At 44.2% G+C, this 19935-nt stretch overlaps 1 protein-coding gene across 2 annotated transcripts in view; it reads right to left on the reverse strand.

Moving 5' to 3' along the window:
• Positions 1 to 19935, reverse strand: part of RNF17 (ring finger protein 17) — a 109866-nt gene that overhangs the window by 42578 nt on the left and 47353 nt on the right. For both annotated transcript variants that reach the window (XM_089512671.1, XM_089512672.1), the window contains exons 22-26: positions 14816 to 14966; positions 5187 to 5305; positions 4769 to 4859; positions 3671 to 3780; positions 2180 to 2538 (exon numbers count right to left, since the gene is read on the reverse strand). In XM_089512671.1, coding sequence (XP_089368797.1) covers positions 2180 to 2538; positions 3671 to 3780; positions 4769 to 4859; positions 5187 to 5305; positions 14816 to 14966 — 830 coding nt within the window. The remainder of the gene's footprint in view (positions 1 to 2179; positions 2539 to 3670; positions 3781 to 4768; positions 4860 to 5186; positions 5306 to 14815; positions 14967 to 19935) is intronic.

The following is a 19935-nucleotide window of genomic DNA, read 5'->3' on the forward strand; positions in this document are numbered from 1 at the left end:
CATAGATACATGATGATGGAGAATACAATGGCTTGTATGAATCTAACTGTAGTGCTCAGTTTTTTATCTTTACTCTTGAGGATTTTTTCCCTAGTTCTTTCAAAGCTGCCCTCCCCATTCCTAGTCTTCTTCACTACAGTCCCTGTTCTGGTCAATGTCTGATCCAAGATACAGGAACTCTTCTACTATTTTGATTTCCTCATTGCCTAGGTTGAATCTGTGTATATCCTCTGTGGTCACTGTTTTTGTTTTCTTTATGTTTAGCAGTAGGCCTGTCTTTGCTCTTTCTTCCTTGATCATCCTTAATAGATGTTCCAGGTCTATGGTATTTTCTTCCAATAGTATGGTGTTGTCTGCATATCTTAAGAGTCTATACTACTGGAACAGTCTAAGAGTTAAGACTTTTGATAGTCGTTCTTCCTATCTTTACTCTTCCTTTTCCTGAGTCCAAACCTGCTCTTCGTATGAGATTTTCTATGTACAAGTTAAACAGATAGGACGAGAGGATACAATCTTGTGAATCATTCTGTTTCTCCATATTCTATTCTAAGTAGTAGCTTCTTGTTCTAAGTACAGATTTCTCATCAGGACTATCAGATGCAATGCACTTCCATGTCTTTAAGAGTGTTCTATAGCCTTGCATAATCTATGCAGTCAAAGGCTTTACTACAGTCTATAAAAACATGCTGATTTTCTTCTGGAATTCCTTGGTGAGCTCCATTAGCCATTGTATGTTTGCAATGTGGTCCCTAGTGCCCCATCCTTTCCTGAACCCTGCTTGGATCTCTGGGATTTCTCTCTCCATGTATAGTTGGAGCCTATGTTGCATTTGGAGCATAATTTTGCTTGCGTGGGAGATTAATACTGTTACCTTATTGTTGCAGCAGTCATTTATGTCTCCTTTTTTGTGGATGGGGATGTATATTGAACGTTTCCAATCTGTTGGCCACTGTTTTGTTTTCCATATTTGTTGATTGATTATCCTGTTGGTTAGCACTGGAATTGATTCTGTTTGTACTGATTGGAGCCCTGGTGGCGCAGTGGTTTAATGCCTGTACTGCAGCCATTCACTCAAAACCACAAGGTTGCGAGTTCAAGACCAGCAAAGGGCCCAAGCTCGACTCAGGCTTGCATCCTTCCGAGGTCGCTAAAATGAGTACCCAGACTGTTGGGGGCAAATTAGCTTACTTGCTAATTAGCTTACTTGCTGTTCACCGCTATGATCTTTGGAATAGCGGTATATAAATAAAACAAATTATTATTATTATTATTATTATTATTATTTAATTGTAATCTCATCTCTTCTCTCATTTATTTTTCCTGGTTTCTCTTTTTGCAGCTTTCACCTCACTTTTTAAAATTTGGAGTTTGTCTTCATATAGCTCTTCATTTCAAGTGTCTTTCAATTCTTCATTAATATTACATTAATTTCTCTTCTTTGGAGAAAAATACATCACACATCTCTAACTTGCACTACCTCTGGAATGTTCTCTGGATGAATTTTTCTCCCTAGGCAAGAATGAACATCCACATTAAATTATCAAGGGCAGGGAATCCTTCGTCCTGACTCATTGCAGAACTGAAGAAAACCAGCACCTCTCAATCAATTTGGACTGCTCAGATCACTAAGCAGTCACTTTACTCACTGGAGTTGTAACCCAGAGGAGAAATATAAAAGAGAAGGGTAACAAAATATGTATGTCTTTCTAAAAGCTGTTTGGAGAAGGGAAAAAAGTACTACAGTAGCAGCTAAGCGGAGAATTCTGAAGGAGACTGGTGCTCTGAAAAACAAAGAAAGATGATTCTAGGCTTAAGAGGAATACAGGGGTCTCTCTTTAAACTACAGGCTTCAAGACTCATGCCTAGCCTGGGCAGAAATGGGCATTAACCAACTGCCTGGATGATTAAAGTTATTTCTAAATGTGAACAGGTGCAATCAGAGGTTCAGTTAACAGAAACTGCACTCTGAATGATACTGTCTAGAATGCTGGCAACTACTCAACTGAGCAGGGTTTTCTTGTTAGTATTGTGCACAGGATCATGCTGTAAGTAAGGGGTACCTTACCTCTCATTACAGCCAATTTATGGAAGCTGCTTTAAGATGGCATGCTCAGTAAGTAATCACATACCATACCTTTAACTGAATATCATTACTGTATGACTATTATTCATATTTTACCTTCTGACTGTGGGGTCACATAAATTGTTCCATTGTCTGAAATACAGCTAATTATAGCACTGAAGTGATTCACGCTTGGAATAGCTGGTGGCTTGTATGTCTCAACTACCATAGGCTGAGCCATAGATCCTTCTGCATCTTCTTCTTTACTAACTGAAGAGTTAGTGCCCTTCTCTGGTTCAGAAGACATTGCAGGACTTTCTATTTCTGGCAGAAAGTTAGTCCCCTTCTCTGGTTCAGAAGACATTGCAGGACTTTCTGCTTCTGCAAGCAAGTTGTTTGCATCTGTATTATTTTGCTCAAATGGCATTTCACAGGGGATGGAGGAAGATGGTGTACTTGCATCAGCTTTCAGCCTTCTAAACAAGGTTCAATAGAAAGCATGTCAACAGTTGAAGAAATCAAATCACAGTCAATCAAACTACAGTTGACCCTCCATATTTGCAGTCTTGGAACTCGCAATTTTGATTATTCGCGAGTTTGCCAGCTCCCCCTCCCTTCTGTCCTGATCCCTGCTTACCTCCATCTTTAGCACCCCCCGCCTAGCTTTGCCCCCAGCGACCTAGAGCAGGGGGGCTTCCCTCAGTCTGGGAGGGGCACTGAGCCAGGGGGCAGGGGCTACCTGCCAGGGCCTGCAATTTGCTCCCTCCTGGCAAGCCGCCCTGGCAAGCTCCCTTCCCGCCGGATATATGCCCCGCCCCCCTCAGCCACAGCCAATGGCTGCCCGCTTCCTTTCTCAGCTCCCCGCCCCCCTCGGCTCAGCCCAAGGCCATGAGGTAGAGGGAGGGAGCAAGGGAGGGGGCCCTTGCTTTCTCTCTCAGAGCAACTGGGAGAGAGTCCCCAATCCTCTCATTTTTGGCACTTTTTGCAGTCTATGCAGTCCTAGGCAACTGCATTATTTCTGCATTGTGGTGCAGCCCTAGATGAAACCAGGAGCACAAAATCAGCTTTGGGCCTGCTACAGTTGCCCACCTCCAGAAAATATTTTAAACTATACTTTTTTTCTGGATGTTGTTTTGTTAATCCCAAGAATAATGCAAGTTTCAATGACAAATCACGAGAAAGGGTAGGATAGCAAAGTATTTGCAGAAATTTCTTTAAAGAGTTATAATTCTGATTAGCCCATAAAGTTGTTTTACTACTGATGAACACATTAAAATGAGCCTATCTGAAGTGTTGGCCTGATCAGGAATTTAAAAAATCAAGCACATTCAAATAATAAATTGAAAGTATTTTGTAAATATATAATTTCAAGTGTTCAAAGCACTTCACATGTATTTATCTCAATAATTACAAAAATTCTACAAAGAAGATCAGTCTTAGTTTGACGACTGAGACAGAATAGACTCACAAATTTATTGTCAAGAAGCAATCAAATGTTTCAAACATAAAACTAAGGCTTGCATTTTATTTTCCAGAATTATGGAAATTTTTTTTATCTTTAACCCTAAGATAAACAACATATCACTGTATTTTTTAAAAAATGCATACCTTTCCCCCCTAAGTGCTAGACCTTTCTTAATCATATATTCTGAGATATCAGCACACATCCTTTCATCTTTATTACGTATTTTCACAGGTAATGGTGAAGAATTAATTTCCTGAAACAAACAATATTTCTTATCAGTATTTTGCACATTAATATTGCACAGCAGTACAGTTTCAGTCTGCAGAAACTGGTCATCACTTCCATATACAATGGACTACTCGTTTTTCAGTATGTGACAATATCAGGCCATTTTCTCTGGATTCGTATCATCTTTCTGCCTAACTTTCTGCTAACGGACACTGATGGAAATTTGGAAATTGTAATGTTAGAGTTTTGGAAAAAATTATCTGCTTCCTTTTAAATATATTTATGAATGGGTGCTGTTTCTCCCAATGCCACATTAGCAAATTGCAAAAATGTATTAATTGTATTTCTTTCTTCCCTCCCCCCCCCCCCCCCCAAATGAACTCAAAGCAACATAGACAGTTCTTCTCATCCTCCTCCCCAGTTTCTACTCTCAAAAAACCTGGGGTGAATTTTAAGAGAAAAACTGACTGGCACATCATTATCTAGTGAGTCTCCTGGCTTAATAGACTGCTCATGTCTTAGTTCAACACTATAATGCACTCGTGTGTCTTACACAACTTGCAAGGAGAATCTACAACCTCATATGTGTTAATAACGAAAGCCTGTGACAGATAACAACCTACACCAAATGTCAATGCTAGAGCAGAATTCCAGGAGTCCAAGCATGGAGCCAGAATAGTGTAGTGGTTTGGGCATTGGATCATGACTCTGGAAAAAAGGGTTTGAATTGCTGCTTAGCCATGGAAACCCACTGGATGACCTTCAGCAAGTCACCTTCTCTTAGTTTCAGAAGAAGGCAAAGGTAAACTCCTTGTGAACAAATACTGCCAAGAAAAATCCCATGATAGATTAATATTAGAGTTGCCATAAATCAGAAATGACTTCAAGACATATGACAATAACAAGCATGCTCCAATATCTGACATTATACAATTAAAACAGAGAAGGTACTAGTTCTTCCTGAAAGAAAACCTGGAATAATAAATCAAATATTTACTACTATAACTACAAACCTGTATTATTAGGGTCACCACGTTTCCCGTTAAGTGATTTCTAAGAACATCACATGCTGTTGCTGTCCAATGCTCAGTCCCACCAGCTGGCCTAAAAAGGAAAGTTGAAGACTATGGGGAAATATGTTCTGTTACAGTTAAATAATATTCTTTCCCACAGCTGTTTGTACTATTTCTGCAGGAGAGTCTGTTCCACAATACTATTAGAATATATATTTTTAAATTTTCCAGCTTTTATGTCTTTTTTTTTAAATAAGTGAAGAAATCACATAATTTTAGGAATCAAATTTAGATGCTGTCTTAAAGGAAAACTGGAAATGTCTTTTTGTGTCTAGAAACAGATAGAATATAATAAGCTGTAAAGTTTGCAGGACAAAGAGTAATCATGTTTCTGAACTGTATTTAGCGGGGAAATTACCTTATATCTGTTAATGAGCACTCCACTGCTAGAGGCTTGGGTGTCTTCAGATCATGTTTAAGTTCTCTTAAATCCTTACTGTCCACATTTTTTATTGCACCAAGGTCAATGAGGAACACCTGCAATGAACAATGGATTGCATTCAGAACCTGTCTTCCAGCGATGAAAGGACTCAGAGAACACAGGGAAAATATCAACCAATTACCAAGTTTTTACTCCCAAAACACATACATAGCTCACTCCCTTCAGCAAGATCATTTGACCACTTTGCAGGATGCTGAAGAAGAAGGCAGAAAATTGCACTTACACTAGTCTAGCTATATGCATCCAACTGACTGAAAGAAATATGCAGGCTATATTCTTCAAAAGATTTTATCCAGATTCCAAAACTGATTTTTTTTACCAGGGCACTGCCTATTGGTAATTGCTGAGAAATCTGGGTCTAGAAGGACTGTATATCCTTTTAGAAGACTGTCTGTACTTACCTGCCAGTGTGGTGTACTGGTTTGAGTACTGAACTATGACTCTAGACTAGGGTTTGAATCTTGGTTCAATCATGTAAACCCACTGGGTGACCCTGGGCAAGGCAGACTCTCTCATCCTCAGAGGATGGCAATGGCAAACTCCCTCTGAATAAACTTGTGTCCAACCTGGTGTTGGTCTCAGAGTTAAAGAGACTGGCATCATCAAAGAGGAGGTCTTCAACAATAGTGTGGGCTTATCTGGATAGGCCTGAAGAATGGAGGCAAGCATGGCAATGGAGTTACCACACTTGCTTTACTTCCATAGCCAGCAATGTGACGAGATGTCATCATCTGATGACCTGCCAACTTATGAGCCTTCAAGTGCAGGAGAGAAGCCCATCTGTGATTCTCATCCCCGAGCTTGTTCAGAAACAGTGTCATTTTCTCCCACTGATTCTAGATGTCCATACAAGCCAAGTAATTTGAGAACTTGGATGAGAACAGACAAAGCATAAAATGTATGCCTCTAACATGGAGCTTCTTGCCCTCCATATCTGCAGGTGTGGAATGCAGACGACATGAGGCTTTTGTTTGGGCAGTATTGATAAAGATCGAATTAGGTTTTGGATGCTGCCCTTGAGGAGGAATGGCTGCATCATCTACTTTGTAAAGGATCTCAAGCTTGACAGACAGGATTGATGATGGAGTCGAGCACAACTTCCTGATAATTTGCATCAGGTAAAGGAGAACCGGTAAAACTGTTTGCGAATGAATCGGTGAAAAACTAGATCCTCAATAGAAGTTTGCTCCTGTTATACTTGCACGCCAAAGAAAGGAACGTTGGGTACTTACCGTGACACGTTCATTTCCTGCAGAGAAGGGTCCTGGCATCCTGTAATCTGGGTTTAGCTCCTCCTATTTGCTCCTGTAGGCAGGGACAATAAACAAAAGACCGGCCCCTATATAGCGAGGAGCTAGCCCCCCTGAGCCTCAGTCAATAACAAGCCAAGCGACTAGTAAGGTAATCAAGGAACTGAACTTTAGTAACATCAGCTAAGGGTTAACTAGAACACCTTAGAAAAAACTAGTCCAAGAACAAGAACTCAGAAAAACCAATCCAGCAACAAGAAGAAGAACAAGGCAGGTCCACCAACAGGCAGGCAGGGTCGGAGGCCGCAGGCAGCACCCGGGTGGGCAGGATGCCAGGACCCTTCTCTGCAGGAAATGAACGTGTCACGGTAAGTACCCAACGTTCCTTTTCCCAGCAGAGAGGGTCCTGTCCTCCTGTAATCTGGGATTTACAAAAGCCCTCTCGAACTGGGAGGGAGGTGCTGCTAGGAGACTGTGGGCCCCGACACAATCTGTTGGAGGAACCTCTTTTGAAATGACACCTCTATGGACTGAGACACGTCCAGTTTGTAATGTCTTATGAAGGTCGAAGGCGACTTCCGTGTGGCCACCCTGCAAATATCTGACAGGTAGGTGCTAGTGGTCAAGGCCGCAGAGGTAGATGCACTCCTGGTTGAGTGCACCATCAACCCCTCGGGTGGAGTGAGATCAAGAGTTCAGTAGCTCTTTTGAATAGAAGACCTGATTCACCTAGTCAGAGTCAAGACTGGTACCTTGCACCCCAAAGAGTCCAGGCAAAAGGAAAAGAACATCTCAGATGACCTTAAGGTTGAAGTCCTCTCGATGTAGATTTTGAGGGCTCTGCACACATCCAATGTGTGCCAGGTCTTTTCCAAGTCCTTCTTAGGATCGGGGCAGAATGAAGGCAGGAGAATGTCCTGTGACACCTGAAAGGCTGAGTTGACCCAAGGCACGAAGGTAGGGTCTGGACGAAGGCACACTGAGACAGGCCTAAAAATACACAAGTCTTTACGTACCGACAGGGCCCCAGCTCTGACACCCATCTGGCGGAGGGAATGGCCGCGAGGAAGATGACCTTGAGGGAGAGGTGTTTGAAGAAGGCCTCCCAAAGGGACTTGATCGGACCAACCGTCAGAGCCTTTAAGACCGTGTTCACATCCCAAGATGGAAAACGATGTCTGGTGGGCAGGCCCTGTTGGAAAACTCCCCTCAATAGCCTCTTAATGTGAGGATGGCTGCCATTCTAGCTGCTCTCGTACGGAGCAGAAATGACGTGATGGCAGACACCTGCCTTATAACCATGTTGGGTCAAGCCCTTCTTAATGTCATCTTGGATGGACTATAGCAGGTCAGCCACTGAAAACCTGAAGCAGTTGATGAGAACTTGCCTAAGCAGTGGATGATGTGATCAATCAGAATAGAACCTGATCTAATCTGGACCTATGGCAGCTTCCAGCCTGTCACTGATCACCTTGTCAACTGGTTATAGCAATGAAGGTGATATTAAGGTGATTTCATTTGTAGTAATTAAGACTTACCACTCTGAAAGAGGAATGTTAATGTCTGACCTCCAATTAAAAATTTCAAAACAATGTGCAGTTCTTTACTGGAACATCTGTGACCTGTGTAAAACAAGACTAATCCCATGGTTAGGCAAAGAAGACACTGGATTAACCTTTATCTCGCAGACATTGGTGAGTCCATGCAGAAGCATAGATGCACTCTGTGTTAACAGGGCATGTGGTCAGAATTAAGTCTGATTTCTTTTGAGGATGAACTTGTCTAGAGACTTCAAAAATCACCCCAACTCCATGTAGCAGACTATCATCAACCTGTATGAAGGCTGAGGGGTCTCGCGGCTAAATGAACTGCTGATTAAGGAGTCATGAAATGGGAAAAGGGGGCTTGGCAAGGATAGCCCTCTGGTATCTAATTTCGAGGAGAGAATTTCTCCACAAAAGGGATCTGTCAAAGGAACACAAACCTAAATTTAAAATAGTATAGTGGGCCCTCGATATGTACTGGAGTTGGATTTAGGACTTTGCATGGATACCAAATCCATGGAAGCTCAAGGCACATAACATATAATCGCAAAGTAAAATGGAGTCTCCTATATAAAAGAGTAAAATCTTAGTTTGCTGTGTTGTATTTTTGTTTTGTTTGTTGTTGTTGTGTGTGTGTGTGTGTGTATATATATATATATATATATATATATATATATAAGCTGTGGGCATAAAGGTGGCTGGTGTAAGTCTCTATATGGAGCTGTATGGTATATTAAATCTGAGCATTTTTGCTAGCAGAAAACAAGGCATAGGCACTAGGAAGTCCGTTTTTCCAGCCCCAAAAGGTAGTAAACAATGGTGTTGTTTGGACCAGACCATGCCATGAAAGCCCAATCAGGGATAAGACACTCACTCACACAGCAGCTAACCTTATAACCATAAAATCATAGAATCATGGAGTTGGATGAGACCACAAGGGCCATCAAGTCCAACCCCCTGCCATGCAGGAAATCACAATCAAAGCATGCCCAGCAATATGCAAAGGAATCTAGTAGCATCCTGAGACCACCAAAGAAAAGAGATTAGCAGCATGAACCTTCATGGCCTTGAGCCCAATTCATCATATGTATGATAGATCCTGTTACAATAGGCTTCCCAAGCCAGGCAGCAGTTGAATGGCAAGCCCATCAGCAGGCATTCTTATTTAAAATTTAACAATCTAGACAAGGTAAAAGGTAATTGTGATTTTTGTGGCAGACCGCTCAGGGCTCTGTAGGATGTCTGAATGGGATCTGAAGCAACCCCTTAGTAGAGAAACCTGATTATATTGTTTTAAAACACTCATGGAGGAAGGGGAGTTTCTCCTCCCATGGAGAGGAGTCTGTCTGTTTGTTTTTAATAAGAATTCTTCTTAACCCCCTGTATTAGTGAGAACCATCTCATGGAAGAAACTGTGTTGTTTTTGTTTGTTTAGTTTATTCCCTTTAACAGACATCTCTCCAACAAAGAAGGGAAGGCAAGGGGAGCCACATCTTTTGAGGCTAGCTGACTGAGGTTCACTGTGTTTTATAACAGGAACATAATCCTTTTGCCACTAAAATGGAGTTTGGTTGGTCACCTTAATCCAATATATCTATCACCTCATATGAGATGTTTTTACCAAAGATCCTCAAAGCATGTAAGCATTAGAGGTCTGTTGAGTGACCAGGGACCTTCTCCTTGCTTGAGTCACCCTGTTTATTAGCATTTAAATGAATCTGTATTGTTAAAGCTTATGCTCTTAATGAGAAGTGCTATGGCTGATAACAGTTTGCACAAAGGAGGTAGAACCATGTGCTCTGGACCTAATGGAGACAGTGATGGAGGCCCATGAGGGGGAAAGAAAAGTCATCATGTGGCTTTTATGGCTAGCCCCTCCCTTGAAGAATTAGTTTCCAGGCATCTTTTCTGGCCTGGAAAAAGGAGAGGGGGGTGAGCAGAAACAGCACAACTCAAACCTCATGTGCTAACATTAATAAAATGAACACCAGAAAGGTTAACCAGTATCTCTTGTAAATCTGAGCCCACAGCCCTGTTGATGTGGGGGCTCACCCCTCCTTTATTTGCCCCATCAAGGGAGGCTGCCTGGGCAGTGGCTTATTCCAAGCACTGAGGAAACTGCTCTTAAGTTAGCAGTGACTGAAGACCATTGCTAATCATGGGTAGATAGCTGCATATGGCCTGTAGTGTAGCCCTGATACTCACGGGGCATTTTGTTTTATTTATGTTTAAAACAGCCCCAACTTCAGGCTGGGGTTTACAGCTTAGCCCTTTTAATTTCAGGCAGGCTTTATAGTAACCTGGCTGCAGGATAGAAGCTAGCTTGGTCCTCAACTCCCTCCCACTTGCATAGGTAGCTGGGAAGGGCAGAGGGACTGCTGTGGGACATGGCTCTACATTTACCTGAGGTAAGTCTGTGTCCTGAGAAAGGATAATCTCTGATGGAAAGGAGAGGCCAAGCACTCAAGCTTTTCTCTCAAGAGTGCCATGGTTTGGGGCAGCCAAACACAATTGGGGATGAAGGGAACTCTCCACCCATGATATCCACAAATGGTTTACCCCTTTTTGTTGTTGTAATTTTTGGGGAGGGAACACAGGAGGATTTGTATCCATGTGGTCTCTCAAAGAATCCCTGGGTTGGAAGAGATCCCAAGGGCCATCCAGTCCAACCCCATTCTGCCATGCAGGAACTCTCAATCAAAGCATTCCCGATAGATAGCCCTCCAGCCTCTGTTTAGAAGTGGGTGGCAGAGGCCATGCTCTCTCTGGGGTGGACATGAAGCCATTTTGTGCTTTTTGTGGGATGCTCTGTGGCAGCCAAAAAAGACCATTTTAGAGTTGGAAGCTTCAGCTCCTGCTGGGCCAAGTCCAGCTTCCTTTACAGCCATGTGTCTGTGCAACACAGAGGAGGAATCCTCTGCCTCCTTACACACCATCTCATTATAAGAATTCAAAAGGAATGTGCAGGAGCCCTGGCAACACCACCATGTGTTTCCCAGTCTGTAAAAGGATCCCCCACACCTGTTAGGGTCCTGGGTGCCATTGGGGCCAGAGATGGGAAGGAAGGGGGAGACCAAGGGTTAATGCCCCCATCTGCCCTCCTGGCAGAGTCCCAAACCTTATGCTAGGCATAGTGCCTGCAATGGCCATGGTAGAGGCCTCATGGCAATGCCTGCCCTAGATCTGGCAAAGGTTCTTTGGTGGCTAGAGAGAGAGGGCCCCTGGTACTCACCGTTGTCCTGTGACTTCTGGCTGGCTTGCCTCTCTGACCTTGGCCATTTCAGGCTGGGCAGAGGTGATGCAGAGAAATCCTTTGCCATGGCTTTTGGCTGGCCTGTCCTCTGAACTCTGGCTGGGCAGAGATGCTGAGGAGGGAAGTTTCCATGACTTCTGGCCAGTTTCCTCACTGATCCCTGGCCTTAAACAGGCTGGGCAGAGGTGATGTGGAGAAACAGAGACATGGAGGGGATACCCCTCACCATCTCTTCCCACGGCTCCCATGTGCTGCAATGCTGTTTGCAGAAATCTCCAGTGCTCCCACCATGAAAGGGGGCAGCTTTGGAGCAGAGGGAGAGTCATTGGCAAAGCCAAGACCTTTCTCCAATCCTGGGAGCCCTTGCCATTTTAAGTCTTCTTCATGCTTCCAAGGCTGTAGTAAAGAAGCTGCAGAGCAACAGCAAACACATCCCAATGGGTCTCCCTCTGAAGCCAGCTCCCTCTGTTGAGCTGGCAGACCCTGAGCTAGGGAAGCCTGGGTTAAGGATGGCCCTTCACCCATGCTCTCAGGGTCCTCTGCCATAGCCACCACCAAAGAAGGGGGGAAAGGCAGGAGAGAGGAGAAGAAGGGAAGGCCAAGAAAACTCTCAAACCACTTTCGTAGAAAGGAAAAACTTTGCTGGCTCGAAGAGAACATCCTGCTAGGAGCATAGGCAGGAACAAGACTGAGGCTCAGGGGGGCTAGCTCCTCGCTATATAGGGGCCGGTCTTTTGTTTATTGTCCCTGCCTACAGGAGCAAATAGGAGGAGCTAAACCCAGATTACAGGAGGACAGGACCCTCTCTGCTGGGAAACTTAGCCGTTTGTAGCATTTGACCCTCGAATGCTTTGACATCATTGGTTGGTCAATGCCACCCAACATGATCAAAGGCTGGGAGTCCAAATCAGAGCTTGGACCCAAAGTTCCTGACACTGAGAAAAGTTAGAGAGTCTGGTCTGCAACAGTAGAGACAGAAGGCAGGATATCATCTTTGGTCTTTTCCACTATGCCCTAAACTGGGATCGCTGGTGCTAGATTTGCTCCTGAGTGGTACTGGCTACCTTAATACATGCTTGGTCCTGTATTCCTCACCTTGTTGAATGGAAGCAAGTGCACATGAAAGGATGTAACCTGAATCAAACCCTCTTATACCTTGACTGATGGGTTGAGTAACCTGTTTCTTTAGTGATGAGTATACTGCTCAGGGAGACTATCATACGTCCAAGAGCCCCCAGTAGAAATCCCGTGAAGGAGCTCTATACAGTTGACCCTCTGCTTTTGCAGACTTGCAGTTCACGGCTCTCGCTTACTCACGAGCAGCAAAAAGAGGGGGTTAAAATGGGGCATGCATTCCCATCCAAGCCTATGGGGCTTGAATATCTGCGAGTTTCCATTTTTGTGGATGGGCGGAGGGTTCAAAACAGAGCCTTGTGAAAACGGAGGGCTGACTGTATCTGTAATCTCTAATGTTGTATTTGGCCATGACCATCATCATGGTGGAATGGTTGATGCTGCCTGTTCTAGTAGCACCAGCAAGATAAATGATAAATAATAATAATAAATAAAATATTTATTTATATCCCGCCTTTCTGCAGATCAAGGCGGCTTACAGTATAAAATGCAACAGTACAATAAAACCAACAAGGAAATTACAGTTAAAATAACAAGCACAGATTAAAATAACAATGTCCAGCTAGCTCGAGATAACAAAACAATAACGGTGGGGGGGGGAGGGGAGGCAGCATCGAGAACAGTTAGGAGAAAGCCTGTTGGAATAAAAAGGTTTTTAACCCCTTTTTAAACTGGTCAAGGGAGGTGGCCGAGCGGAGCTCGCCAGGAAGCGAGTTCCAGAGCTGAGGGGCCGAGGTGGAAAAGGCCCTCTGTGTTGTTATAACATATTTCGCACCTGGAACTCTCAGTAATTGCTTCCCAGCAGATCTGAGTGTGTGGGGCGGATTGTATGGAGAGAGGCGGTCCTCCAAGTACCCTGGGCCCAAGCCATTTAGGACTTTATAGGTAATAACCAACACCTTGTATTGGGCTCGGAAGCGAATAGGCAGCCAATGTAGATCTTTTAATACTGGTGTTATATGGCTGGCCCTGGAAGATCCAGTAACCAGTCTTGCTGCCATGTTCTGAACCAATTGTAGCTTCTGAGTGTGGTACAAGGGTTGCCCCATGTAGAGCGCATTACAGAAATCCAATTGAGAGGTTACCAGAGCATGTACCACCGTTTCAAGGTTCCCACGGCTCAGGAAGGGTCGCAGCCGGCGTATCAGCCGAAGCTGATAACAGGTGCTTCTGACCATCGCGCTCACCTGAGGTGTAAGGTGAAGCGATGAGTCCAGGAGCACCCCCAGACTGTGAACAGAGTCCTTCAAGGGGAGCGTGACCCTGTTCAGGACAGGTGGACAAACCTCCAATCCCGGACCGGGGGAACCTATCACGAGCACTTCCGTTTTCTCTGGATTCAGTCTGAGTCTGTTTTCCCTCATCCAGCCCATTACTGAGTCCAGACAGGCGTCGAGAGGAGAAATGCCATCCCTGGTCACTGCATCAGTCGGAGACACAGAGAAATATATTTGGGTGTCATCAGCGTACTGATAACACCGTGCCCCGTGTCTCCGGATAATCTCTCCCAGCGGTTTCATGTAAATGTTAAATAGCATGGGGGACAGAATGGCTCCTTGAGGGACACCAGATGTAAGGGCCCTCTTATCGGAGCACACGTCCCCCAGCTGCACCATCTGGAATCTCCCCGAGAGGTAGGAACAGAACCACTGGAGCGCAGTGCCCCCGATTCCCAACTCCCTCAGGCGTTCCAGAAGGATACCATAGTCAACAGATCATCAGGGCAGCAATTGTTAAGAGTTCCAGAGGGGAAATATATTTCCACTTCTAGGAGGGCCTTTTCCATTTCGGCCCCCATCCTCTGGAACTCACTGCCCTTCGAGCTCCGCTCAGCCACCTCCCTAGCCCAATTTAAGAAGGGGCTAAAAACCTACTTAATCGGGCAGGCTTACCCCTGACTTCTGCCCCAGAATACTTCCCCCCCCCTTGGTCAGCACTGTCTTGCCGGTATGAATTTTATTATTTTTATTGAACTGTTTTAACCAATTTTTGCAAAGTTGTATTATTGTATCTTTGTATGTTTGCTGTGCACCGCCTTGATTTTAAGAAGAGCGGTATATAAATAAAATTTTTATTTATTATTATTATTATTGCTGATGCCACCTCTTCTATGGAGATTCTGCTATTTGATTATGTAAGGTTAGGATGTTCATGTTTGGGATCCTGCTGGGGATTCTTTAACTGGAGATCCTGCATTAAGCAGGGGGTTGAACCTGCTGGCCCATAGGGCCCCTTTCAATTCTATGTTTCTGTTTTCAGTACGTATGGGTCAACTGTGCTTTGTTTTTATCCCTGAATCCCAGTCAGAATGAGTAAAATTACCATAGCTGAAGTTCATTTAATGATTTTTATGACTTTATTTACCTCCACACTGTTTTCAGAAACAATCCTGCTGATCTGGCCTCTTTGCCATTGATTCAGATCCTCTATGTAAGCAGCACAATGCATATCAACTGTCCAGGTAATTGTTTCACTCTTAGACTCCAAGTAAGTATCAGTCATCCTCTCCTGTAAACTAACATTTTAGAAAACCAGGAAAAGATAATCAAATATCAATCTTCAGTTCTATTCTGGGGGGAAAATCTGTTTTGGCAGAGTAAAGATACTTTTAGACATGACTTGTTACTACAATAACATTACATTATTTGTAATTTCAAAAAGAGGTAGGAGTGTAGTAAGGGACTAAATATTCTAAAGCAGGGGTTCCCAACCTTTTTGACTTGCAGAGCCCTTATTTCTATGGCAGAGCCCCTAAAAGACCTACCCTATATCTTACGAGTTGATGGTGTTCAGGAGTATATATAAGAATATATTCTTAGTCTTTAATTTCATTCTTTCATTTTCCTGAAGCGGCCACAAAACACCTGGGAAGTAAACACGGAGCGCTAAGGGCTCCTCGGAGTACAGGTTGGGAACCCCTTCTCTAAAGGCACTAGATCCTATCTGATCTTGGATGGGAGATCACCAATGAATACCAGATGCTGTAGGCCATAACTCACCCTAAGTCGACAGGTGACATGAAAGTGCGTGCATGCACACTCACACTCACATAAAGTGTAGTGAGCAGATTATAAAACTGTACAGGAACCATGACAATATTGTATATTAGTTTTGAAATACAGTCGGCTCTTCATAACCGCAGGGGTTCCTTTCTGGACTCCCTCACAGATTACAAAAAATGCAGGATCCCAAATCCTGTTCTTTCCAATGGTGCTGCACCACACACACAACCACACTAGCACAGCAGCATGCACTGGGGAGAACATGGCAGGGCCATCTGTATCTCCTATAAAGCTTATGGAAGTCAAGAATCAGGAATGTAAATTGGGAGGATTTCTTGAATTTCCTCTGCCAGCGCATAGAACATTCCCTCTTAAAAAGTTACACAGTACATTTCAAATTCTCTTCCCCCAAAATTACATTTTTATCATTAGCATTCCATAAATGAACATTGACTTACCTTGTGATATGTTTGTTTTCAGTGATGGAGGTGATGGAATCCTCAATTGGGTTAGTTCCCTCCTCTCACTCCAATAGGCAGGGACTAGGAAGTTGCAGGTGACGTCAAGGAGGGAACGCCCCTGACCTTCCAGTCGTTGAAACAGCCGAAGATAAAGATTATTTAACACTAACATATAGTAGGCTAACAATAGAAAACTATGTTAAAAAACAACTTGTATCTCGCTTGTCCTCTCCAAAACCGAAGCGTGACCTCAGTTCTGGGAGGGTAGGATTCTATCGCCTCCATCGCTGAAAACAAACATATCACAAGGCAAGCCAATGTTCATTTTTCCAGCGATGGAGGGAGGGAATCCTCAATTGGGATATGCCAAAGCTATCTACTGTGGGAGGGAGAACTGACAATGGCAACTAGACAATAGCTTGGAGGACTCGCCTACCAAATGAAGCTTCTGCGGATTGGAAAACATCCAAACGGTAGTGGCAGACAAAGGTGGAGGAGGAAGCCCAAGTGGCAGCCCTACATATATCTAACAGGGGGACATTTGTGGAGAGGGCAGCCGACGTGGCGGCACTGCATGTGGAACGGGCAGTGATAGCTCATGGGACAGAAGAACTATTAGAGGTATAACATTTGGATATGCAGTCTCTTCTCTGTCTAGATAGTGTGGTGGAGGAGTCTCTTTTGCCCTTAGATGATGAAGCAAAAGAGATGAACAGGCGATCAGAAGTACGAAAATGGCGTGTACGCTTGATGTAGATTCGGACATCTAGCGTGTGCCAGGTTTTTTCTAATTGTTTTTTGGGGTTAGGGCAGAAAGACAGTAACACAATCTCCTGGGACCCTTGGAAGGTAGAGTTGACTTTGGGAATAAATGTTGGGTCTAGACGTAACACCACTGAGTCCTCTCTGAAAGAACAAAGCTCCGTTCTGACTGACAAGGCTGCTAGCTCAGAGACTCTTCTGGCAGAGGTAATGGCTATAAGAAATAACACCTTCCAAGTAAGGAATTTGATGTCCATTTGGTGTAGTAGTTCAAAAGGAGCTGTAGTGAGAGCTGCCAACACTAAATGTAGGTTCCAAGTTGGATAACAGTGAACTATGGGTGAGCCAAATAGTGTAGCCGCCCTCAAAAATTTCTTGACATAAGGTTGGGAAGAAATCTGACTTGACAGTTTGACAGGTAGAGCCGAAGTTACTGCTGATATTTGTCTTTTTAGAGTGTTGGGCTTGAGTCCCTTGACAAGTCCTTGTTGAAGGTAGAGGAGAAGGTCACCTACTGAAAATGAGGATGTAGATATATTATTTGAGTTACACCAAGTGAAGTTGCAGTAAGTATATTCATATATTTGCCTAGTCGAAGGTCTTCTAGACTGGATGATGGCATCAACTACCTGAGAGTTTAGGCCATCTCTTAACAGGATGAGGTGTTCAGTCTCCATGTGTGAAGACTGAGCCATTGTGGATCTGGATGAAATATCTGACCCTGGGATAACAGGTCTGGGCGAAGAGGAAGTCTGAACTTGTCCTGTGACAGGGATAAGATTTCTGGAAACCAGGCCCTTCTCGGCCAATGTGGAGCAACCAGTATCAGGGTTGATCTTTCGCTTCTTAGCTTTAGCAGGCACCTGGATATCATCGGGATCGGAGGAAAGGTGTAGAGCAGACCCGGAGGCTACAGAGCATGTAGGGCGTCTGTGTCCTCTGAGCCCTGAGATGGAAATTGGGAGAAAAATCTTGGCAGCTGATGGTCTATTGGAGATGCAAATAAATCCAACATGGGAGTCCCCAGAGCTCGGGATATCATTTGAAATACTTCTGGATGGAGATGCCATTCTGCTTGGTCTATGTCTGTCCTGCTTAGCCAGTCTGCTTTGGTGTTTAGAGTCCCTTTTATGTGTTTGGGCCTTAGAGACAGGAGGTTGGTTTCCAACCAGCTTATTAGACTTTTGGTCTCCTGCATCAGCAATCGTGATTTGGTTCTGCCCTCTCTGTTGACATGTGCTTTTGCTGTGATGTTGTCCGTCCTGACCAAAACATGGGTGTGGTTTACGAGATGGACAAAGACCAGAAGGGACAGGCAGATCTCCCTGAGCTCCAGCCAATTGATACTGTGGGTTCTTTCGAGATCTGACTACCTGCCCTGAGCCACGTGCGTGTCGAGGGTGGCACCCCATCCGTGGAGACGTGCATCTGTGGTTATTCGTATCTGTTGAAGAAGCCATACCGGGCGTCCCAGCTGTATTCGATTGGACATCCATCACTGTAGTGACCTTTTTACCCTTTGGGGCACAAGGACCCTTTTGTCTCTCTTTTGGGTAATCATCTGTTGAAAGGGTAGAAGCAGTCATTGCAGTTCCCTTGAGTAAAATCAAGCCCAGGGGACACAGGGCATGGCTGAGCTCATGAGTCCCTGAAGCCCTGTGAGGAGAAGTAGATCTATCGAGGGTAAGGGGAGAATGGAGGTTATCAAGTCTTGAATGGCCTTTATCCTTTGTGGTGATAATGAGACAACTCCCTCAAAGGTGTCTATCAATGATCCTAGGTGTAGAATTGACTGAGAAGGGATAAGGTGGCTCTTCCCATGATCTACCAGAAAACCATGGAGACAACGAATGTAACACCGCTGTGAAAGCGCTGGAGGCCTGTTGAAAGGTTGGGGGCGGCAATCAGTAAATCGTCTAAATATGGGAAGACGTATAAGCCCTGTAGTCTCCAGTGTGCGACTAAGGCTATCATTATTTTGCTGAAAACTCTCGGGGCTGATGACAGGCCAAATGGGAGCGCCTTGTATTGGAAGTAACATTTGTTGTAACAAAAGCGGAGGTATCGGTGGCGAGATAGGTGTATCCAATTGTGTAAATAAGCTTCCATTAAATCTAGAGATGCAATGTAGACTCGTAGTTTTAAAGACTCTAATATTGTCTTTAGAGTCTCCATTCTGAAATGACGTTTTCGGACACTCGTTGACCCTCTTTAAAAGTCTAGGACTGCCCTCCATGATTTGTTTTTCTTGCGTATTATAAACAGGATGGAGTAGCACCCCTTGTACCTCTCTGGAGGTGGGACTATTTTGATTGTCCCTATCTTGAGTGGGAGATCGATGGCCTCCAGCATCAGGTGGTGTTTGCGTGGATGCTTCAACCTTGGTGAGACTGTTAAGTGGTTGCAGGGAGGATGAATAAAGTCTATCAAGTAGCCCTGTGAAATAGTCGACAAGACCCATCTGTCTGAGGTGGTTGTTTGCCAAACATGGTGGAAATGTTATAGCCTGCCTCCCACCAAATCCAGTGGGTAGTCAGGATCGCTGATTGGTTCCTTGTTTTCCAGGGTTGGAGGATCCAGGGTTGTTGGAGGCGGTTTTTCCAAAGCCTCTAGACTGTGACTGATGTTTAGGGGGAAATCTTCGATCAGACCATTCTTGTTGTTTTCCATATCTGTTGTCTCTGCTTAAAGGAGTTGTTGTTGTTGTTACGAAAGGAACGACCAGATGATTGACCTTGGCGGGAGGGCTTTTTGTCGTCGCGTCTATATGAGGATGAAAGCACCTTCTTTTCGTCTTTAGTCTCAATGAGTATAGGATCTAGCTCATCACTGAAGAGTTTGGATCCCCCAAAGGGAGACATTGTGAGGTTCTGTTTGGATCTCATATCAACTTGCCAATTTTTTAGCCAAATCTGCCTTCACACCAGGATGGAGGCAGCCTGGGCTCTGGCACAAAATTCAATGCTGTCAAGTGAAGCGTCTGAAGTGAATGCCAGAACCTTCACTAGCTTATTTATACCCTGACGGAGCTTGGTGTCACCTTTGGGCACTAGCTGGATAAGGTCTTTGGCCCAGTCGTAAGCAGCCCTTGAGAGGACAGAGACAGAAGATGAAGCCTTGATGGCTGTGGAAGGAGCCTCAAAACTTCTTTTTAAGACTGATTCTGTTCTTTTGTCTTTGGGATTTTTAGACTGTCATCGTTGTCTTTGGCATAAATGGCTGAGGACACGAGTTGCGAGACCGGTGCATCAACCAAGGG

This window comes from Sceloporus occidentalis, unplaced genomic scaffold, assembly GCF_023333645.1.
Source record: "Sceloporus occidentalis isolate IW3139 unplaced genomic scaffold, rSceOcc1.0.p SCAF_2, whole genome shotgun sequence".
In the NCBI taxonomy this organism is placed as follows: domain Eukaryota; kingdom Metazoa; phylum Chordata; class Lepidosauria; order Squamata; family Phrynosomatidae; genus Sceloporus; species Sceloporus occidentalis.